Genomic DNA, 24,680 nt, shown 5'->3' with positions numbered 1-24,680 from the left:
GTAGGCCCCCAGGTCTACTATATACATGATGGGATAAATTAGCAACCTGAAAGATGGACTGATTGGCTGACTTTCATTTGATGATTTAAGACGAAAGTGCAAGATCGCGCGAATACGCCTTTTCATATAAACGAAGTCCCCATTTTCATACAAATTCCATACAAATATTTAAAAGCTCGTTAAGAGCCGAAGTCTTATAGCCGAAGATGCCATGACGGCCAGATTCTTCTATCAATTCGCCTGAATATTTAACAATGAATAGGCGAGACAGAGCGAGCGTACGCGCGAGGCAATTTTCTCGCGCACAAGACGGTCAGTGTAGACGTGCCTCGGTCGAGGCGGAGCGCGCGTTTTCCTCGCCCGAGCGCGCGTTTTCCTCCCCCGAACGCGCCGCCCGCCTCGGCCCAGGCACGCTTTGCTCGCTTTGTGTGGACCCGCTTAAATTTCTTTGAAGTGGAGCAAATACTTACTGGAGAAAAGTAGGACCATTTTAAGCTAGTATGACAAACCAATTTCTTCGGCGGAAAAGGCAGTAAGTAAATTTTAAAAATGTAGGTGGGAAGGAAATTTCGAACTTAGTGCATTTCCTACTGACATTTTAGTTTGCTAGACAATACCAAAGTCTCTTTTCTATCTTTAGATTGAAGCCTAGGCGTTTATAAAACAACCCCCAGCTCCATGGAGTAGGCGCTAATCAAAATCTGGATTATGAATATATTTCATTTATGCGCTAGAAACTGTTAGAAATTTTACCATAGCCCCATATGTATGCCGTATGTGTTTAACTTGCCCTGATAATATGTGTGTATGTAAGTTTGTGTGTTATGTTAAAATTTGACCCACTTCCCGGTTTAAGATTGAGCTAAAATTTTGCATACATATGTTAGTCGGGTGATAATGCAATATTATGGTACCATCAAGCTGATCTGATGATAAAGACAGGAGTTGGCCATTGGAACTCTGTAATAAATCAAAGCAACCTAATTGTGTTTGGGGTTTTGAGAATTGTTTCGATGAGCATTAATTGCCTGCGGCAAGAAAAGTACAGTTGACGAGAAAAGCTTTTACCAACATTTTTTTTTTTCAAAAACGAAGTGAAGTCTGTTTCTTAAATCATATATATCATCTCATGTATAACTTACTACCTGAAATAATTTCAATGCTAAACAAAACACGTTATTAATATATTTATTTTGGTGTTTTTGTGATGTTACGAGATCTCGAGCGGTTCATCTTCAGTTCCAGGTTGTTAATTATAACATTTATTTATTTTTTGAAATTAATTATGTATTTCGCTGTATTTATAAGATAAGTTGTTGCATTTCTTTCGTTATTATGACATGAAAAGAGATGCAGTATGTATAAAGTAGTAGGCATTTGTATGTTTGAGCTTATTATCAGGTGTCAATTTATTGCAGCTTATTATAATGGTTTAATTAAGTTAAGCAATGTATATTCCCAAAAAGTATTACTTGTCGGGACTATTTTTTTTATTTGTTTATTTAAAGGTTCAGCAGCACTCATTTTATTAATTTCGTACTTAAACACTGAGTTTTTTTTTTACTTAAAAACACTTAACTTCCTGTATTATACACTCGTCTTTCATTAACAACTAACATACAGTTTGCGCATGGAGTCCAAGAAGATGGAACTGAATTGCGACCTAGCACCTGGCGCGGAGGATCGGGATGCAGGCGGGGCATTTCGTTTCCTTGGAAATCGAGCGTGAACTGCGTTTTCTTAAGGCCAGGACCAAGTATATAAATTCAGTCAAGATTGACTGGATCTAGGTATCATTTGCCGAATTTCGAACCTAGAAAAAAACTGGCACCATTCTGTAAATATACTTTCAGTTTGCTGTTGTATTCATAGTTACGCTGGCACGCATCCAAAAGCAGAGATAATTTTATTTTTCATTTTCTAATTTACTCTAATCTTCCTTTTCTCTCTTTGATATAGTTACATTGTATAGGTTTCACGTAGATAGAACAAAACCAAATTAGAAGTAAACACTCTACTACATATTATAGTCCGGATCTAATTTGTACCGCTGATACCTGGGATAAGCATCTATATAAGTTGAATGAGAATTGCAAATACTGCCATTTCCTAATAGAAACCTACTTATGCGAGTGTACAAACTTAGACAGGCTTTAATTTTAAAGATTGGTTTAACTCTAATTTTAACGCAGTGAACATTGGGCAATGTTATAATTTCAGACACGGCTCCGGCATGTTCGTGACTATAGACGAAGGCGACGAGAGCACAGACGGAGGCGTCGCTAAGACGTCAGACCCCGACAAGTTTGTGCAACTTGCTGTCAAATCTGCTGACTTGTTATTAGGTACGTACGATTATTTAGTTTTGCTATTTTGCTGCATGTAAGATAACTTATGCAATGTGGTCTTCTTATGTGGCTTGGTTTAGTATCTATCATACAATTTAAATGAGTTCTGAAGTGGGGATAGTGGGGATGTCATACTTTGGTGCTTTGACCAGGATATTTATTAACTTGCAGGTTGCAGACTAATGTTTCCCAGGATCACAAAACAGCATTTTCTACTATATCATTCTATTCACAGAGCACCTTCACATGTTAGCCCAAGAGGCCCTAGACCATGCCGATCTGCCAGTACTGACATCTACCCTTGGTGCTGCGGCACTTCTGAGAAACAGTCTCTACTGCTATCTTCAGCATACCGAGGAGATGGGTAGTTCGGAGAGACATGCGACGCTGCAGGTAGGCGATAATCATCTTTAAATCCAAGTATCAAAGTTGATTGTAGCACAAGAGCTTACAGAGAGCCTGTAGAGAGAGAGAGACAGGGTCTAGTCTAGACTACGCCGATTTGCTTACTCTGGCGGCTAACCCGTCACTGCAACGTTTTCGAGGAATAATTTTGCCGCTATTTATACTTCACGACACTGAAAAATTGGGCGATTTGGATATGACACTAATAGTGCCACTATTGAAATTCATATGTCTATTATCTATTTGAAAAAAATCGGTTGTCACTATCAAATTTTTGTGCGACTTCTAAAAAAAATCTATTGCTAATGTGTATGTAGTGAATCAAGAGGTAGGTAGGTAATATACACGTGAACCTGAATTATGTAATCCTCAGAACTATAATGATTTAAATATCGGTGGCATAAAAATATCTATTGTTGTCTGCAGTTTACGGATAGACGATAACTATACTTATTACACACACAAGTTTGAAAAAAAAAAAACAATTTGCATAAAATGTTTAATTGAAGCACGCAGTTTCAAAAAGAACAGTAGCAGCGATTCTTTATATTCAAAATGGAAATTTTGTAAAGTCAAAAGGAGATAAATGTTTAGATGTGCAAGTTGCGGAAATTTTCCAAAAAGCTTGGCCACGGAACGCACGTTCCATGCTGGGCACGTGTGGGCTTGGCTCTGACTCCGACTGCCATACATTGGGAAAAATTGGAGCCGGTTGGAGTTTGCGTCAATAAGCGCGCACGGTCAGAACGTGAGTTCCGTAGCCCGCCGGTCAGTTTTACCTTTTCCCTATCGCAGGCGTGCTACAAACGCTACGCGCACATGGCTGAGGCGGTGGCGGAGCGCGTGCTGGACCTGCACGCGCGCGTGGTGTCGCTATACGTGCTGCAGGACGCCGGCGGCCGCGCGTCCGCCACCGCCGCCACGGCGAGCGTGCACGGCTGGTGGCTGTATATGAACGGTCAGTAAAATACTTACAATGAACTGGCTATTTCAGCTATTTGTCAATTTTTCGCGGCTTGTAGTCGCCTGATGCTCACGGTAGCCATGTGTTGCATATGATCGAAGTACTTGGGTGCTAATCTTGTTTTTCTTTTAATTTAACCCGCTGCGTGGCGATTTCAATCAGTTCAATAAGAAACGATTCAATTCACTACCACTCCAGATTTTTGGTCTTCGCTCGTTTGCTATTGTTCAGATAATGTTCAGGAATTATTTATTAATTGTACCAAAACAAATTACATATGGCAGACTTAATGCCTCATAGCATTCTCAACCAGTCAATCATAAGACTAAACAAAAACGTCAAATTATTTTTGTTACAGGTAGCCGAAAGGACTTATGGGACACGGTCCCGCCGCGAATGGCACAGAGGATATTCGCTGGAATGCTGAATGAGACCTTGACTATTCTTACAGTTCGATATTGCCAGGTACGGCCATGATCATGGATACCTGCCATTTCGACGGAAAAAAAATCGCCTAATATATTTCCCAACTAATTTAACTTGCAGAAAGTTCTTTTGACGATTGTCCCAGTAGTTACTCAAAGCCTATCTGACTATTACTTTACGCCTGATGATAGAACTCAACAGCAGCGCCGATTCCATGTTTTTTTTGTTCATAAAATATAAACAAATATTTAATTTCTCGTGAGCGATCAATAGTTACTTGTGTCCCAAGGGAGGAAAAGTAGGAAATATCGTGCCGCGTGCAAAATTGTTACCCGAGCCGAAGGCGAGGGTGGTAAACACGCGGGATGGAATGTCCCACGTTTCCTCCCGTGGTGCGCATACTATTTTTCTGCTCGACGGAGGCGGAAAGCGGCAACTTCGTTTAGCGCAGCGGGAGCAAAATTGACGCTTTCCGCACGGAGGGCAGAAAAATCAATTTTCATCTATGATAATAAATTCTTCGTTTTCCAGACCAACACAACAGAAGCAAGTACCCCAACCCTCATAAACGACATCCTCAATATCTTGCTCTGCGTAGCCCAATTGTTACCTTCCATCTGTGCCAATGGCCTTGACCTGGCCGGGCTGGATGTGAAGCAGCAAACTAGGGATGTGCGAGATGTCCATTCTAAATGCAATGAGCTGTTCAAGTGCATGGTTTATCGAGGAGCAGAACTGCATTTCATATATCAGGTACGTAAACTTGTATTTTTTTCAACGGTCTGAACATCAAGACGTAATCATCTCGACTCTCAAAACGACATCTTTAATATTTGAAATGTAGTCTAACTGCTAGTTTTCATTTGCGTCAACGGTCTAGAAATGGCTGGACTGACAAGCATCATCCAAGCGAGTCGTTTTAGACGTATAAATGTGTGTGTTGCATAAATGTGAATCAGTTTATTTAATTTTCTTTATTGGGGAAAAAAACATACAGGCCAGTAATATACACGGATAAGATTCTAAAATAATAAATTTAGCCTACATCCTAACACAATTCCCACTAGGAGTTCAGACAGTTATTCAAATTCAAAAAAGTATGGAGGGACAGAACTGAACTTTATACATCAGGCACGTGAAATGTCATTATTGTTGACACGGTCGCCATGTAGATATGCATGTTTTTGTTCTTAAAAGGTCTTCTTAAAGACTCCATTTGGTATTTATAATATATAATACTTATGCGTGGATTTTGACTGGATGACTAGAATGTTATAGATATGAGCGGTTGACAGTATCGTAATTGTGGCACCGCAGCGTCATTTATTTCATACAAATACGAATAGTTTTTTGAAAAAAGTATTGTACAGTGGTTACTCTTAAAGACTAACAATTATTATTTCATGTTTCTAAACAACGATTAAATAGTAACGAACTACATATATGTTCAGGCTTTCAAAGAGCAGCAAGACACTCCTCTCCCAAAAGACTGCCCGTACCCCTGGTTCACATTCGTGAGTCCGCACTTGTTCGACAGCTTCGATGACTTCACCACACAAGACCTTCCGTTGAAGACTGCTGTAGGCCTGGAACTGATAGTTCTGTTGGCTCAGCCGCAACCGTCTTGGGCGTCTGTGGTCAAGGTATGGACACAAAAATTGTAATTATCTGGTTCACGTTCATTCACCTACACCTGTTTGTTAACTTTAATGGTTCAGGTATAATTTGGAAAGAAATAGTTTTACATTAATTACCATTGCCTTCCCTGGGCCTAAAAACCATGGTATCATCAAAGACATAAGTGCAAGGTCATAATCATCACACCTCTTGATAGCATATTTTAAACTAGGTATAGGGAGCTAAATTGAGTTTGAGTTTAATTTTGAGTGCCTTTGTTGATGCAATTTTTTTTTAAGAAAACTACTGAGACACTATTGAATGTCCTAATAAAATTACAGAAGTGGGCTAGTTACAAATATCTATTATTTACAGGTTATAATGATGCGTAACTGCCATCTCGCCCGCTTACTCCTTATCGAAGCTATTCGCAACATGTCCGAAGAGAATTCAAAATGGCCGGCCAACGGTCTGTGGTACAACGTGGAAGGAACTAAGAAACGTTGCAACGGTTTCTTGTGTACTGCCGACGGGTATTGCAACTTTAAGGGAGACGACAATGGTAAGCTAAAGGTCTTAGCACATTGTTACAACTCAACAGCCACTCGACTCAAAATTAAATATTGAAATTAAAGCCTTATCTTGTATGTCCTACAGTACAATGTTTAAAATTTAGGTAACTGTCGGGTGGTCTACGCGTCGTCCACTAAGGTGAACCAAAAGTGAATTGAGTTGGTGTGGAATAGGTATAGTGTGCGAAGACCTTAATTCGAACTTGTTGCTCAAGGTTGCAATAAGCAACGAGGAACGAACCAAAAATCGCTGCAATGGGTTCCTTGTACTGCCGATGGGTATTGCAACTTCAAGGATGACAATGATAAGTCACCTTCCTCCCTCACCTCTCCCTTCGAGCACCTGCACCTGCCGATAACTTGTCGGCCATCTATAACTACTTCGGCGGCAATAATCCCGGCCACCGATGTGTAATATTTCATACCAGATTTTGTAATTTTACTTTATGCATGTCTTATGTTTCAGCGGGCGAGCAATACGCGCGAGCGGCAGGCGCGCTCACCTACGTCCTAGCTACGATCGGTAGTAAAGCGGAACTCAAATCAACACTGTGTTACGCGCTCGAGGTGTCCGGCAGAGACTGGGCCGCGTGCTTGGATAAGAGACAGGTACTTCGAAGGAGACTTTTCAAGAATAGAATGTGTCGGTCGGTGCAAAACATAAATTTAACAGTGATACACCGAACGAAAGAAACGAGTATGTAACGAACTAACCTGCCTTGTGTTGGTTAAGATTGAAGTCCTCGACTCAGTTTTACAGACTCGTATAATTACGTCGAAACTCGAGTTATTTTCAAGTTGTTAGAGACCCGAGTCTTTTGTAGGCACTGAGTCCTTCAATAACGCCTATTTTTTACTGTTATTTAGATAAAACCTATAATACCGACCGACGACCGGCTTGGCCTAGTGGGTAGTGACCCTGCCTACGAAGCTGATGGTCCCGGGTTCAAATCCTGGTAAGGGCATTTATTCGTGTGATGAGCATGGATATTTGTTCCTGAGTCATGGGTGTTTTGTATGTATTTAAGTATTTATAAATATTTATATATTATATATATCATTGTCTAAGTACCCTCAACACAAGCCTTATTGAGCTTACTGTGGGACTTAGTCAATTTGTGTAATAATGTGTAATAATGTCCTATAATGTTTATTTATTTATTTATTTATTTAATAGTTGATGGAGTCTTTATTCAGAGAGTCGAGTGCTTTTAAGTTGCGTTTAAAACAAGGTTCAGTAAAAAACTCGACTCGGTAGGTACTGAAAAAAAAAACCTGAAGCGTTGTCTCATAAAAAAGAGCCGAGTTATTCCAATTTAGCTGAAACGATTCGAGTCTCTGTCAACGCTAAACTTGCCAATGTTCCGGTAGTTACCTTGCGCCTGTCACTGCGAATATAAATAAAATAAAACTAAATACGCCTTACCAAGTTTGGTGTGATAGTTACGTTATGTCTCTCAAACAGGAGTCCCAACTACCTGACCCTCATCAACTATTGGCGGTTATTATAAATCACTACAAGAAACCATTTATTCCCTAGCATTCAACTCCACAACAGCAGCCGTAAACATAACTTAGATTTAAATTTATAATTTGGCGGCTATTCACGGACTTGATATCGATTGGTTGGATGATTCAAGGGGTAAATTCTTAGTTTTATTGATATCATGTGTTTTCTCAAAATACAGGTGTGGTGCGACCGACGACCGCCATGGCTAGCAGCATTGCTCGGGCTGATCGGTACCGCGCTACAGTTCATACCGCCTGTGCTTGTGAAAGCTGTGCAGAGCGGCGCCTCTATGTACCAGGTATACATCGTGTCATTCACGATGACGCGGGAATTTGACAAATCTAACCTTTAGTGACATGATAATACGAACCAAGGCACGCGTCCTTGTGATTGACACGATTTATAATAGGCTAGAGGACATATTTTTTGTATCTCAATCGATCCTGTCTTATGCGACCCCATGCGATGCTAACGGCATCACTAAGTAGTAAAATTAAGCCGCCAAGCATCCAGGAGATTAAATTAGTTTACACATTTAATGGTACTGGTAGCTTTTGTGCAAAAATTGTAAAAAAAATTAATGGTGCGTTTTAGATAACGTTCAACTGGATAAAAAAAATCCAGTGATGTTGTTTAATCAGGTTTCGAATCGATGAAATTGCTAAAGAAAGGCCTCATGATTGGTGTGGGCGACGCACCTTTTTAGAAGATGTTTACTTTTTATACTTTTTTATATTTTTGAATTCTATTGTTTTATTGTTAGTTTATGTTCTTTTTTACATTCTGTTTGTGCATTCTTCTTCTTGTTTCCTATGAATAAATTACTATCAATGAACCAGCGCATTTTACCATTAATATTGTGGTCCTTCTAGGATTTAAAAGTGATAGTATACTTAGTGAAACACAAGATGGTGGTTACACGGTCAGTGAAAGCTATGGGTAAGGAGAATGGTAACGGAGGTAAGACCATTGCGGAGAGTGAGGCTGGGCCGTCGACCGTGCCCTCAATCCCTCTTGTCGACTCGACAACCGCACCACTGGCGCCTTCACAATCCCGCCCTGTAAGTACATCGTCACGTTCTTCCTCCACGGTGGTGGCCAAAAGGTTAGCGGCTGAGGCGCAGCACGCGCGTCGCCTCGCCGAGCTAGAGGCGCAACAAATACGCCGCCGCCGTGAGCGTGAGGCCGCCGAACGTGAAGCTGCTGAACGTCAAGCTGCCGAGCTGGACGCACGCCGGCTGGCCGATCTAGAACGGGTGACCGCCGACCTAGAGCTAAAAGCGGAAATCGCCGCCATCGAGGCAGACGCGAGTCGTCATAGCTCTAAGAGCAGCCAAAACATCGACCAATGGTTCCGTAAGTCAGAAGCTGCCTTTCATCACGAAAAAACATTAATTAATGATGATTTTTTTCAGGAATATAGAAGCTAAAGCCCCTCGCGCGCATGTCTCATCCCCTGCGCGGACAGCGACTGTACGCCGCGACTGTGGTGTCGCAATGTCAGCGACCCCTCCCGAGCGCCCCGAATATGGTGCCGCGATGACAGCGGCCCCTCCCGGGCATCCTGAATATGGTGCCGCAATGACAGCGGCCCCTTTCGAGCGCCACGAGAGCGGACAAGTTCCACAGTTGGTTAAAAGTCTGGGTGTTTTAGTTGAAAGTGTTAATAAAGGCATTGGCCACGCAATAAATCGTGTTCCTTTACCCCGTTTCGATGGCAAGTCGTATTTAGATTGGCTCAGTTTGAAAAAAGCCTTTGAAAACACACAAGGTTCCTACACAGCTGCGAATAATCTGTCAAGATTGAATACGGCGCTGACGGGTGCGGCGCGCGAGGCAGTCGCCGCGCTACTGGTGTCTGCGCGCGACCCCGGCGTCGTGCTGCGTGCGCTTGACGCGCGCTTTGGTCGCCCCGAGATCGTGGTGGCGCACGAAGTAGCTGCGGTGCGCGCATTGCCGCGCGTGAGCGCTGAAGGTAAGGATTTAGCCGTGTTTGCCAGTCGAGTTCGCAACTGTGTCGAAATAATACGTTTATTGGGTCATACGGAATATCTGGCCTCGCCTGAACTGTTTCAGGCTTTAATTACTAAAATATCTCCACTGTTGCGAGCTAAATGGCTAGACTACGCCGTTCGTTATGAGGCTGCCGGTCTGTCAAAGCTAGAAAATCTAGCAGATTTTCTCGCTAACGAAGTCGACCTGCAGTCTCGCTTTGGCGTAATCTCTGAGCCGACTACTGCGTCACAAGTGGTAGATAGTAGGCGGGCCAGGGATAATGTGCATGTCGCAGCTGAAAATCAATCTGTAAATTCAAATTCAACATCGCGAAATAGCGCTAAATTGAATTCATCGGCGACTGCAACTAAAATTAAATCATGCGTCGTATGTCAACAACCGCATGATTTAATTAAATGTGACAAATTTGCGTCAATGTCGATCGATGACAGATGGAATTTAATTAAAAAGAAAAGAGTCTGTCACCGATGCCTTAAAGTAGGTTGGCATAGGTTTAATTTCTGTAAGGCGAAAAAAGTTTGTGACGTTGACGGATGTACGTTCCGTCACCACGCCTTATTGCACAACCCAAATTACGAGCGATCAGCAGCCGCGCACGTTGAAGTAGATGACGATGAGCCGGTAGCGGGAACTTCTGGCACTGCACCGCGAGCCCTGGCCGCCCATGCCGCAGCACCTACTGTCACGAGCGACTCTGCTTTGTACGATGTCGATTCAAAGGAAATCCTGACCCATACATCGACATCGGTTGCTGCGGGATCTTCAGCTCAGACGTTGCCTGCTCGCCCATTATTGAAGATCGTAGCTGTAACCGTGTCCGGCCCGTTAGGTTCCGTGAATACGTACGCCATGTTAGACGATGGGGCCACAGGTTCGTTTATTGAGCAAGATATCGCCGCGCAAATAGGTGCCTGTGGACCCCAGAGGCGCATGAGGCTAGACTGTGTCGGCGGGTTAGGAAAAGATACGTCTGTGCAGTATGTCGATTTCCAAATTAAAGGCCGTCGTGGTAAAGATACGCACGTGATTAGCAAAGCGCGGGCGATGAAGGGTTTAGGTCTCGCTACTCAAACTCCCGATAGGTCGAGCGTACTTAAATTTTCTCACCTTTCAGATATCGCGGACGAGTTTTGTTACGGCGACATACAGCCGACGATTATAATCGGTCTCGACAATTGGCACCTCACTATTCCTAGGGCTGTACGCGAGGGTACTAGGGCAGAACCGGTCGCGATTAATACCGCGTTAGGTTGGGTTCTATTCGCTTTTGGTTGCAGTAAAACCGCTCCCTCCGAAACTGTCAACCACGCAGTAGTTAGCGAGTCTGCGGTCGCGGATATCAGTGATCGTGCAGTTTTAGAGCAGTTAATTCGCGAGCAATATAGTTTAGACTCAATCGGCATTTCAAAACGCGAAGCGCGCAGCGCTGATGATGATCGCGCTATCAAAATTCTTGACCGTACTGCGCGTCGCCTGCCTAACGGACATTTTGAGGTCGGTTTACTTTGGAAGTCGGACAATTTAACAGTGCCCGATAGTCGCAAGCTTGCCTTATCTAGGTTTTTTAGCCTTGAGAAAAAGATGGCCCGTGATTTTCAGTATGCAGAGCGTTACCGTGAAAACATACACGACATGTTTCGGAAAGGTTATGCTGAATTGTGCACGGAAGAGCCTAGCGCCAATTCGCCAGTTTGGGTTTTACCACATTTCGGCGTAACCAATCCAAACAAACCGAATAAATTAAGAGTTGTACACGATGCTGCTGCTAAAAGTCACGGTGTTTCTCTAAATTCATTTTTGTTAACCGGTCCAGATTTGTTGCAGCCCCTGCTCGGAATCTTATTTCGGTTTAGGGAGGGAAAAATTGCCCTGACCGGTGATATTCGCGAGATGTTTCCTCAAGTGAAGATCCGAGCAGAGGATCGCGACGCTCAGAGGTTTTTGTGGCGCGACTCGCCCAAAGACCTTATCATGACATACCGTATGTTTTCTATGATTTTTGGTGCCGCTTCCAGCCCTTTCACTGCCATTTATATAAAGAACAAAAACGCAGTGGAATGGCAGGAGCGCTTTCCAGACGCGGCTCGAGCCATCATGGTTGATCATTATATGGATGACTGTATAGTGAGCTTAAATTCTGTTGATGAGGCCGCAAAACTAGCTGCTGAGATCACCAACATCCATAAACATGCTGGCTTCGAAATGCGTGGTTGGATGTCAAACAATCCCTCTGCGCTGCGTCTGCTGCCAAAAGAGAGCTTGGCTGAAGTCCCTGTAGTTAGCAATGAAGTAGATGTTGATCTTGGTAGACTCACTGCGCCTGTCCGAACACTCGGACTTATTTGGCAACCCGTTTCCGATACGATTGGTTTTAATATTGGAATAAAGGGAGAACATTCGTTGCCAAATAAACTCACTAAGCGTGAAGTTTTGGCTCATGTGATGCGGGTTTTCGACCCACTCGGTATCCTGGCGCCAGTAGTAATTACGGGTCGCATCATGTTTCAAAATGCGTGGCGTAAGGGTATCGATTGGGACGAGGAGTTGTCGCAAAGTGACAGTGCGGCATGGAGACTCTGGTTTGAGGATTTATTTGCAATTTCAGGTTTACAGATCCCACGCTGCTACTGCCTTAGCGAATTACAGATTGATAAGTGCGAGCTTCATTTGTTTTGTGACGCAAGTGAGTCAGCTTTCGCTGCGGTTGCATATTGGCGGTTCGTTTTAGAAAATGGTGATGTGAAGCTGGCACTTATATGTAGCAAAGTTCGAGTAGCTCCTTTGAAACAAATTTCCATAAATCGCTTAGAGCTCCAAGGAGCGTTGATCGCAGCCCGTCTCGCTTCTACGATTTGCGAAGCACACCGATTGAAGCCAGTAAATCGCGTATTCTGGTGTGATTCCATGACTGTTTTGGGTTGGCTTCGAAGCGAGGCGCGCTTGTTTAAGCCATTTGTTTCACACAGAGTAGCCGAGATTATGGAGATAACTGAAGTAAAAGAATGGCGATGGGTGCCAAGTCAACTGAATGTTGCGGATGATGCTACCCGCATCAAGCGAGTGACGTTATCCCCAGAATCACGTTGGATATCGGGTCCTGAATTTTTGCTGTCTTCAAAGTGGCCTAGTGAGCCTAGTTCACCTGAATATCCAGGTATGGAAGAAGAGAGCAAACAGGCAGCGCGTCCCGATTTAGTTCATCTCATTAGTGACGTCAAAAGGCACGAGCCAATCTCATCCGATCCTAAGCGGTTTAGTTCTTGGGTGAGGCTGGTACGCGCAACAGCCATAGCTCATAAGTATTTGACATTACTTAGAATTTATTGCCTAACTAGAAGGGGTCTATGTGTAGACAATTTAGTCCGCTTGGAGGGGGGCTTGTGTAGTTTTGTGTTTCAGCCGTTCAACCAGTGGCAACAGTTCACCGCCCCGCGCTCTATGCGCGACTTTGCCGCGGGCCTGTCCGCCACAGATCTGCATCTAGCCGAGCTCCATATTCTACGCCAGTCCCAGCTAACCACATTTCCTGACGAGATGGCCAGTCTAGATAGCCATCCAGCCCAGCTTCTGCCACGTACCAGCCGCTTATCAAAGCTATCGGTGACAATAAGAGACGACGGACTTATGCGTTTGTCTGGCCGTATAGGGGCTGCGTCGCATGTTCGGGACGAAATGAAAAACCCCATTGTGCTTGATGGGAAAGATCCCGCTGTGCGCCTGCTTGTCGAGCACTACCATCGCAAGGCTGCCCACGGCAACACAGAGACTGTTGTGAATGAACTGCGACAACATTATCACCTTTTGTCACTGAGAAGTACCGTCCGCAACATTACCTACAACTGCTTATTTTGCCGAATACGCCGGGCCAAACAGTTTCAACCCGTGACGGGAGACTTACCAGAAGCTCGCCTTGGACACCACAAACGGCCGTTTACATTCACAGGGCTAGATTACTTCGGTCCAGTACAAGTTTCCGTTGGCCGAAGACGCGAAAAGAGATACGTCGCCCTCTACACCTGCCTGGTAGTACGTGCAGTCCATTTGGAAATTGTAGACAGTCTATCAAGCGACTCTGCGATTATGAGCCTCCGCCGATTCATCGCTCGAAGAGGAACCCCATCAGAGCTGTGGTCAGATAATGGAACTGCATTCGTGGGTGCTAGCCGAGAGCTTCGACGCTTATACGACGACGCTACATCCCAGTTCGCTGCTGCACAAAGGATCAACTGGCGATTCATCCCTCCGGCGGCGCCGTTTATGGGTGGCTCTTGGGAGAGGCTCGTGAAGAGTGTGAAGACTGCACTCAAAGTTACTCTCACAGAACGAGCTCCAACTGACGAGGTGCTACGTACACTTTTGGCTGAGGCGGAAGCCTTGGTGAATTCCCGGCCGCTTACTCACGTTTCTGTGGACCCTCAGAGTGAAGAGTCACTGACGCCTATGCATTTCCTGCTGGGTTCTTCTTCGGGACGTCCAATACCAGTGACATCGTCAGAAACGGACCTTCTGTCACGAACTAGCTGGCGTAAGGCCGTGAGATTGTCAGAGCATTTTTGGCGCCGCTGGTTGAAAGAGTACCTACCAACACTAATACCCAGACGTGGTCGAGGTGAGGTTCCCCAGATTGCAGTCGGTGACTTGGTGCTCATTGCGGACGGCAATACTCCTAGAGGTTCCTGGCCCCGTGGACGCATCACAGCTGTTTTCCCTGGCCCTGATGGTATCACACGAGTTGCGGACGTGCACACCCTGGGAGGCATTTTGCGGCGGCCCCTGCGGAAGCTGGTGAAGCTGCCCCTTTAATAAAAAAGGGGGGAAATGTGGGCGACGCACCTTTTTAGAAGATGTTTACTTTTTATACTTTTTTATATTTTTGAATTCTATTGTTTTATTGTTAGTTTATGTTCTTTTTTACATTCTGTTTGTGCATTCTTCTTCTTGTTTCCTATGAATAAACTACTATCAATGAACCAGCGCATTTTACCATTAATAATTGGTATTCTTATTCTCTGGCCGTATTATGTTCTGAAAAAGCGCTAGAATTTTTCAAAAAACTGCTAACTGAACCTAATAATGGGAAGCGTTAAATTTCGGAGAGACGGAGTGGTGCATTAGTGTATGGGCTGAGTGGACGCTCGAAGCGGAGCGTTCGGCGGGCGTGTAGCGGGGCGTGCAGCGGGGCGGGCGAGCGTCAGATAGAGCGTCCAGCGAGTGGCCTCAGTGCACGCTCACCGCTCGTGTGAATCGGTCGCATTCACCATGGCATCGACGTAGGACGACATCCTTGATTTCTTTTTAGATAGAGAATTTATGGCTCAAAATGTATAGTTTTTCTACAAGGTCCTAGTGTCGTAGTGAAGCAAAGAAGACGGTTTAAAAAATTTCCCACTTTATAAATAAATAAATTATTTTATTTCAGATACACGCGATCCATAATTACACAATCAATAATTTATTAACATTTTTAACAAGATTAGAAAACATTATACGAAGCCTTAAGATGCAATGGATTCAAAGTGAAAATAAATACTTACCCTTAACGCATTTCATAAAAAATATTTTGTTTAAATTTGAACTTTAATAGCTGTTAATAGACTTGAATATTATAAGTACCATATAAAGTTGCATATGCGGTAAAGGGTTCATTTACCTTCCATTTATTTATACAGTCTATTTTTGTATAAAGTGTGAGATGATAGCCAAAATGCTGGTTTATTTTATATTTCAATAATTATTTTTTTGCTTGACAAGACAGCACGCTCTTGTCGCCGCTGCAAATAACAAACAGGTTTGAACCTCTTTGCGACGCCCCGCTCGACGCTGCATTGCCCGCAAACTTGCCCGCTCGGCATTAGCTTTAAGCAGCGTCGACTCAGGACACCAGTATGAGTTTCATTTGTTGAACATGCACGCCGCACGCCCCGCTACAAGCTCAACTCCAGCGTCCACTCAGGCCTTACACTCAGGTTTCTAATTTGGTCTACTAGTAACATCGGGTATAATTCCAGACCATGTCCCTCTGCCTAACGTGCATCTCGCGCTGTTGGGCCTGCATCCCGCGCGCCTTCACGGCGGCGTGCGGCTGCGTGCAGGGCGGCGCGCGCGCGGGCGCGGGCCCGGCCGGCGGCTCCGTGCTGCTGCAGGCGCTGCTCACGGCGCTGTACGACGAGATGCTGAAGTGGGCGCGCAACGAGCAAGCTAGAGAACAAGCTGGTAATAATAACGGGAATGAGGGATTCCCTGCTAGTTGTAAATACGAGGTTGGCAATCCCTCAATTATTAACAATGTAAACACTTTACATAAAATCATAATCCTAACAAAAGAAGTGACGAAATTAAATAGGATCTCTACCTAGTCTTTGAGCGATTTCTCGATCGCTCGTAGACCTTTACCTTTTTGTTTTTTGTTGTAAAATATTCGTGTTAGTTACCCCTTTTCTATACCAAATTAGATTAAGCATGTAAACCTACCACTATATGTATCATTAATACCTTGTATCTGTTTAATGCAAAATAAATTATCTTTAGTACTTTTTCTAACATAAGGTGTGGGAATACGACAAATATTGGAGTAGCGACCCACCCCGCCTTCGCACGGGTAGAACCTTAACATATTTTACACCTAAACATTCTTTAAGAATTACTCTATTGAAGTTGAAAACCGCATGATAATCCGTTCAGTAGTTTTTGAGTTTATCGCGAACATACAGACAGACAGATGCGGCGGGGGACTTTGTTGTATAAGGTGTAATGATAGTAAAATACTGGGCTACGCTTTGTTTGCACTATAATTTCAGCCAGAAATGTATTTTATCCGGTGGCTCATAATTTTATGACGTTACAAAATGCAACAAATGTCAGCCGACAGTCGATCATTTATTTAACGATTTATTTAAATATTCCTAAGTTATATTATTCGTATAAAAGATTTAAGGGAAACTAATATCAGTCAGAAATAAAAGATGAAGAGAGAATGAGAAAATCCATAGACTTCATGTCAAAAAAGTTAATGAATAAATGTTTGCCTTCAGCTGCATCCGAAGCAAATGGTGATCTACAGCACTCCAGCGCCACAAAGGCGCGCACCAAGCATGTGAGGATCGCCGGACTCGGACAAACTAGTAAGTGACGGATATAACACGAGGACTGACAGAAGCCTATACAAAATCGCGTTCCTCCAATATTGAGGTTACTACTAGATGGCGTTAATGATGCAGCAGGTCTTAGTTTCATGCATTTTGTTCAATGCTTAGACCTCGGATTTCGGATTTAGGTTCCGCAGCACCATCTTTTAAAGGGCAATTGAGTCATTTTGAAGCAGGAAGCCTATCTTACATTTTGACATCTTAAAATAATATCATTTGAATACACGTTTGCTGTCTTCATCTAAATAACATAATTTATTTATGTCATGATGTCGAAATGTTCGTTTGAATTGGCCTTCAGGTCTCAATTCCCATTTCGTTCGGAATTCTACTCAACTGCCATTCAGTACGTTACATGGCTCTGAATATTTGAGGAGCATGATTTGTATAGATATTGTCAGTCTTTTAGGTTCATTTGTCTATGGTAGCGTTTATTTAAAACATAATTATTTGTATTTTGATGGTTCTAAAGTATTAATTCGAAAAATGTTTGTGTCACGTTCTACTAGCATGCTTAGTTAGGGAAAGGGCATACTCCCAGAAAATGTATATTTGGTTCATTTAAATGTTATAAATGGAAGAGTAACCAAAAATAATGTGACTATAAAAGCAACCAGGGTCAGGAAAAGTTGATCCATTAATTCCCTGTCCCCAGACCCCTCGCACAGCTTCGACAGTAGCCACAGCCAGGCGTCTTCAATCGCCATCGCCATTGCGGAGGCCCTGTGCTCTATAGATGAAGACCATAAACACACCCGCGAGATAGAACAACTTGTCGCGTTGTCTAAGAAGACTTTTACGATATCCGACCAGTTCGGCTTGGAGGACTTCCCTGGATTTGCGGAGTTCTATGAAGAGGTTGGTTTTGTTATATTATTTTTGGTAAATTAGATATTAAAGTCGGCATCGGCGAAAAACACACGTGCTAGGTAGAAAAAGCTGGTGGCACTGTCTAAGAAGACCTTTCAGATATCCGACCAGTTTGGGTTGGAGGATTTCCCGGAGTTCACGGAGTTCTGTTAGGTTATGAGATATTAAATATTTATTACATTATTTTTAATAAAAACTGTGTGACGAATCGCTTTACTTGTCTCACTCAATTTACGTATATCCATGCAAGTTTGATGAAGTACATTGTTCCGTGTAATATGGGCGGTAATTTTTTGTAGCTGGAGTGGCTAGATGTAGGTCTCTCGTTAACAATCATTAGTATCGCGGGTTTATAACTACAATATGAATGCATGGTTTAACTGGTTTTAATGAGTGTCTAGGGAGACATAATCCATGACTAAAAACATGTATACCTAACAAATAAATTAACAATTCTAAATTGACAGGGTAACGTAAACGGGTCAAACGCAGAGCGAGCCAGCGACGCAGCTGCTTTGACCAGCCAGATCTTGATGACGCCACCTGGTCGAGACAGTCTCAGGGTTAGACTTCATTTTACAAGCTTTAATCACAAGGCAACAGCATAATACCGAAATCGTTTAAGTATCTATATGCGCACGTCATGTCTGTATACATATGTATCAATGCATGTGTGTGTAAACTCCTTTGGGCGGTCAGTTGGAAATACTTTGGCATAGTAGAGCGTTATATATTCCCGATGTTACCTCTCGCGTCGAATGATGGTCCCTATGACAGTTCATTAGGGTTCCGTAATTTATATGGAATAGCTGTCACGTAAAATGTTTCTAGATATTCTTTGGAAGTTTATTGCATTAATTTATTGAGAAATGTCACATTTAAGTAATAGTAAATAGGGTAAAAATAAAAACATATTTGTATTTATTTTTATATTTAGCCATCATCGTTCGATACGAGAGGTATAATGTAGGTAATGTTATAATGTATTTTACAGTATATATGGTGCTACTTTACCGCACTAGTGCGAAAATGAACATATTACGTTACTGTGTCGAACATTTAAAGGGCCATATGTACTGTAACGTTGTACGATACATGTGCGAATAGGTAATTCGCAACTCGTGCCGATTTAATACACTCCCTTCAGTCGTCTTTTAATTTATCGCCACTCGTTTTGAATGTCCTATTTTTCGCACTTGTATCGTAATGTACTATTTCTTACTACATACAATCAATAACTATTTGCAATTTGTATTTAAAATATGCAGACCATTTGTTGCTGTTCTCACCGTGCCATACCGCTGGTTTACTGCTGTGTTCGAAAAGTGTGATGTATTCGAAAAGAGTGACCTCTGTGTGCTGTGTGTTATGTGTTATGATTGAAGAGTCACGTAAACGGAGCGAGGACTCGCATACGAAATTCGATACATTGCGATATTCGATCGATCGATTAAGTTCACACATGAGTTCTCGCCCTGTCTTTGTCTCAGGCCTTCAGTCATCAAGCTAGTAGAGGTTGACGCTTCATTTTTTAGATACCTCAAATGTGTAAGCATTTTGGTTCATCTTTGCTTTTACTGTCCCCAGTAACATGTCCCACCTAGTTTCTTTTGGCTTAAACGTTTAACGCTGCGTCACATATTGGCATATTTGTTCAGCGGTTGAAGCATGGTTCCATTTTTATCACATGTCACTATGCCCGTCACTTTCGCGCTTACATACTTGTTAGAACGTGACAGGCATGGTGACAAATGATAAACAACCGACCATCTTAGCCCTACAGCTACGAGTATCAAAGTCTTAAATGACATGCAGGTAATCTACGATCACCTCCAGCTGCACTCGGAGAAGATCTTTACTGAACTGGGGCTGCAGGCAACGAGCGAATCTATACCGTTGCATAAGGCTCCGTTGCTGTACATCATGTTCCATATCGGACGACGGCCATTCGACCAAGTAAGCATTGCCGTACCAAGCAAATCCTGGCAACCAAGCTTCCGACGGTCCAAGGTCACTCATACCTTGATCGGGTCGTACTCGTAATACAATTGGTTTGCCAACCAATTATACGGTCAGAAACGACCAAAGTCGCAGTGATCGGAAGTCTCTAACACTGCAAAAACAAATACAATAAAACTGTTGTCAGTCACCTACATCTACATAAGACTCTGTTCGAACTTATATTTAGGAATACATTTTGGTCTTTCTCGGGTCGGGTCGGGTCGGGTCGGGTTAGGTCACCAACTCACCACACATAGCACACCCGTACAAAGGGTCTAGCCGCAATCCTATAGTGAAACTGCCCCTGGCTGAAATGTATACCTTTCTTAGAAGCGTTAATTGGTCTTATTATAAGATATCATTTTACAATATTTCAAGCCTGGAATCCCCTTGGTTTGGATAAAAAAACAAAAATATATAAAATCTTTTTTAATTTTTCTAAGCTAAACTAATGGTTAGATTTCTTTGAAATTCGGATTATACATGGCACTAATAGCAATACATTTTCAAAAAAAAAATCAAGGTTCTAACTTATTTACAAAGGCCTAAAAAAATATTTTTTTTTGTTTAAAATTTTTTTTTAGTATTTACAAGAGGGCGACAACCTCAATTTTTAGGTATTTAATGCACAATACAATATTGTATGAAATATATTTTTTTCATAAAAATCCATTTGGGGCAACAAGGTAAAAATGTCTTACTAATGCAGGCCATTCGACTTAAGGCGTCTGTAGGTTACACATTGGGCCAACGTACTTGGCCCATTGTGTACTTCCGCCTTTACAACCATTTAGTAGGTATTAACGAGCAGCAGCTAGTCGAGCAGAAAAATTGTTTACACTAAGTATAATTATATTTTTTAATGCAGTATTGCGTATTTCATAATAGGAATGTTTACGTAGTAGTTGTTTACGTACAGCAATGGTAGATAACATACCGAGGCCAATAAAATAAGAAATGTCTCAGAACACATGTAAGTATCGGCCGAAGCGAAGCTGAGGTCTATTATGACATACGCAATACTGCCTTAAAAAATATTACGTATCAAAAGAAACTAAAAAAGTAAAGCACATTTTATTAAAATCCTACAATTTACACCTTAACATAACACATAATTACTCATTCTCGTCACTGTCTATATTAATACTAATATTTATACCTTCGGTCTTGAACAGTGCACAGAGTTTATGGCTAGGCCGCGGAATTCTGGATAAAAACCTGCAACACGACAAGTAATATATAATTGCCGCTACATGTGAACAACAACCTACTGTTCTTAACCCATTCGCACATTCACAACAATATTGATCGATTGCTTCTACTCCCCTCTTTTCGCCATCATACTTTATGAAGCATCTATATACCTTCTTAGACATATGCCGAGAATGTATCTATATTTTATGATTAATGGTCGTAAGACGAATGGCCTGCATTAGTAAGACATTTTTATCTTGTTGCCACAGATGGATTTTTATGAAAAAAAATATATTTCATACAATATTGTATTGTGCATTAAATACCTAAAAATTGAGGTTGTCGACCTCTTGTAAATAATAAAAAAAAAAATTTAAACAAAAAAAAAAATATTTTTTTAGGCCTTTGTAAATAAGTTAGAACCTTGATTTTTTTTTAGGGTTCCGTAGCCAAATGGCAAAAAACGGAACCCTTATAGATTCGTCATGTCCGTCTGTCTGTCCGATTATGTCACAGCCAGTTTTTTCCGAAACTATAAGAGCTATACTGTTCAAACTTGGTAAGCAGATGTATTCTATGAACCGCATTAAGATTTTCACACAAAAATAGAAAAAAAAAAATTTTGGGGGTTCCCCATACTTAGAACTGAAACTCAAAAAATCTTTTTTCATCAAACCCATGCGTGTGGGGTATCTATGGATAGGTCTTCAAAAATGATATAGAGGTTTCTAATATAATTTTTTTCTAAAATGAATAGTTTGCGCGAGAGACACTTCCAAAGTGGTAAAATGTGTGTCCCCCCCCCCGCCCCGTAACTTCTAAAATAACAGAATGAAAAATCTAAAAAAAATATATGATATACATTGCCATGCAAACTTCCACCGAAAATTGTTTTGAACGAGATCTAGTAAGTAGTTTTTTTTAATACGACATAAAATTTAAAAAAAAAAAATTTTTTCATCAAACCCATACGTGTGAGGTATCTATGGATAGGTCTTCAAAAATGATATTTAGGTTTCTAATATATTTTTTTTCTAAACTGAATAGTTTACGCGAAAGACACTTCCAAAGTGAAAAAATGTGTGTCCCCCCCCCCCCCCCGTAACTTCTAAAATAACAGAATGAAAAACCTAAAAAAAATATATGATATACATTACCATGCAAACTTCCACCGAAAATTGGTTTGAACGAGATCTAGTAAGTAGTTCTTTTCATACGTCATAAAATAAAAATATTTTTTTTCATCAAACCCATACGTGTGGGGTATCTATGGATAGGTCTTCAAAAATGATATTGAGGTTTCTAATATCATTTTTTTTTCTAAACTGAATAGTTTGTGCGAGAGACACTTCCAAAGTGGTAAAATGTGTGTCCAAAGTGGTAAAATGTTGAACGAGATCTAGTAAGTAGTTTTTTTAATACGTCATAAATGGTACGGAACCCTTCATGGGCGAGTCCGATGTGTTCTGAGACATTTCTTATTTTATTGGCCTCGGTATGTAATCTACCATTGCTGTACGTAAACAACTACTACGTAAACATTCCTATTATGAAATACGCAATACTGCATTAAAAAATATAATTATACTTAGTGTAAACAATTTTTCTGCTCGACTAGCTGCTGCTCGTTAATACCTACTAAATGGTTGTAAAGGCGGAAGTACACAATGAGCCAAGTACGTTGGCCCAATGTGTAACCTACAGACGCCTTAAGTCGAATGGCCTGCATTAGTAAGACATTTTTACCTTGTTGCCCCAAATGGATTTTTATGAAAAAAATATATTTCATACAATATTGTATTGTGCATTAAATACCTAAAAATTGAGGTTGTCGCCCTCTTGTAAATACTAAAAAAAAAATTTTAAACAAGGGCTTTGCTTTTAAACCAGGGGCAGTTTCACTATAGGATTGCGGCTAGACCCTTTAGTATGGGAGCGTGACCGCTTATTTCAGTTGCGCTTACAATTACGACCAGTAGGTACTCCGTCTAAAATAAAAATATTTACAAACAATTAGGATGTAGGGGTGTAACTGGGCTGTTATAGCATAAGTTGGTGTAGAATACAACCAAAGAGAATTGAGTATAGAGCCATATTGTCAAAGTGAATTTTGTAGTCAACTAAATTTACTGCCATCTTTTGACACTTCCTATAAACCGTATGAAAATGTGTTCAGTACTTATTGAGTTTTGAGGAAGTTTTATAAGATGTAGTTTTATAAGTAGCGAATAGGCCAACGGTATATCGCCATCTATTCGAGCATTTTTTTTAGACTTTATTTAACTTGTACGAAGTTATAATATACTTAAACGACTCAGCTGAATTGCCCGAATCGTAGCATTTTATAAGTAAAATTGCATCTATATATATAGATATAAAAATATGAGGGACTTCAAACAAGCTGTTATAACTGTGACGTTGAAGATTTTATTTATTTTCACAATTTTAAATTAACGTCTTTTTTTTCATACAGTATCTACGTAAAGAATGGCCGATGCCGTGGAGCAAGCTCGTATCCGCGGCGAAGGCGTGGTCCGGCGTAGAGGGCGCCCGGGTTCACGTTAACAGAAGACATGACTTACGCAGCGTCAGGGGACAGAGCAAGAACAAGCAGTTGGCAGAGTTATATGACTTGTTTAGAGCCCCTGCGACCGGGGTACTGTAAAAGAAATACTCTAATATAATAGTAATAAGTTTAAAAATTGTGTGACATGCTCCGGCAGTGAAAGCGTCCAGTACACGTTAACAGACGACATAACATACGCAGCGTCAGGGGACAGAGCAAGAACAAGCAGTTGGAAGAGTTATATGACATGTTTAGATCCCCAGCTACAAGGCTGCTGTAAAAAGTTACTGTAATATTATAAAATTGATCAAGACATAGTCCGGTGTTAATAGCACGCTAACAGAAGACATGACATACGATGCGTCAAGAGATAGAACAAGAACAAGCATTTGGCAGAGATATACGACCTGTTTAGAGCCCCAGCCACAGGGCTTCTTTAAATACATACTCAACTTTACTCAAGTGGAATATAAATACGATTGAAAATTGTTTGACAGACCAGGAACAAGCAGTTGGCAGTTTTACAACTCGTTCAGCGCTCCAAGCGCAGGTCTGAAAGTTACTCTGATAGGATAGTAATAAGCTAGAAAATTATATATAAGATACGGTCCGCCATGGACATATCTAAGCACGCTATAGCAGAAGCAGCGTCTATGGACAAAGCAAGAAATAGCAGTTTCGAGCTAAAAAGTTTATCTAATATAATAGGGAAAAAAATAAGCCATATTAAAAATTGAAGGTTTTATTTAAAATTATACCAACTTTTATTTTCTAACTTAGTATAGACATAATACTCGTAGATACAGCAAAAAGAAACAGAGCTAGATTTTTTAAAATTAAGATACCTAATTAGTACGATATATTCAGAATCTTTGTGACGGGCTCATACAAGTGTGAAATTTAACGAATAATAATATTGTTATAAAAAGTAGGAAAGCCGGTACCTTTCCTTATACGTACTAGTTTTCAAATAAAAAAAAATACATAATATGTATTTAATTCAATGTACCTATTCCTCTTTCAAAATACAAAGGTGCTCAAGTAAA

The 24,680-nt window shown here is 41.5% G+C and overlaps 1 protein-coding gene across 1 annotated transcript in view; it reads left to right on the top strand.

The window, feature by feature from the left end:
* LOC133520480 (uncharacterized) overlaps positions 1–24,680 on the top strand; it is a 26,578-nt gene extending 1,898 nt beyond the window's left edge. Inside the window, exons 3-17 of the mRNA XM_061854915.1 lie at positions 2,221–2,345; positions 2,584–2,741; positions 3,549–3,711; positions 4,076–4,182; positions 4,675–4,896; positions 5,595–5,786; positions 6,136–6,322; positions 6,799–6,941; positions 8,021–8,140; positions 15,867–16,071; positions 16,890–16,979; positions 17,659–17,861; positions 18,341–18,436; positions 19,689–19,829; positions 23,542–24,680. Coding sequence (XP_061710899.1) covers positions 2,221–2,345; positions 2,584–2,741; positions 3,549–3,711; positions 4,076–4,182; positions 4,675–4,896; positions 5,595–5,786; positions 6,136–6,322; positions 6,799–6,941; positions 8,021–8,140; positions 15,867–16,071; positions 16,890–16,979; positions 17,659–17,861; positions 18,341–18,436; positions 19,689–19,829; positions 23,542–23,733 — 2,344 coding nt within the window. The 3' untranslated portion in view covers positions 23,734–24,680. The remainder of the gene's footprint in view (positions 1–2,220; positions 2,346–2,583; positions 2,742–3,548; positions 3,712–4,075; positions 4,183–4,674; positions 4,897–5,594; positions 5,787–6,135; positions 6,323–6,798; positions 6,942–8,020; positions 8,141–15,866; positions 16,072–16,889; positions 16,980–17,658; positions 17,862–18,340; positions 18,437–19,688; positions 19,830–23,541) is intronic.

This window comes from Cydia pomonella, chromosome 8 (genome assembly GCF_033807575.1).
Source record: "Cydia pomonella isolate Wapato2018A chromosome 8, ilCydPomo1, whole genome shotgun sequence".
Classification (NCBI taxonomy): Eukaryota; Metazoa; Arthropoda; class Insecta; order Lepidoptera; family Tortricidae; genus Cydia; species Cydia pomonella.
The sequence above is the reverse complement of the archived record's forward strand: the minus strand, read 5'-3'. Positions and strand labels throughout refer to the sequence as shown.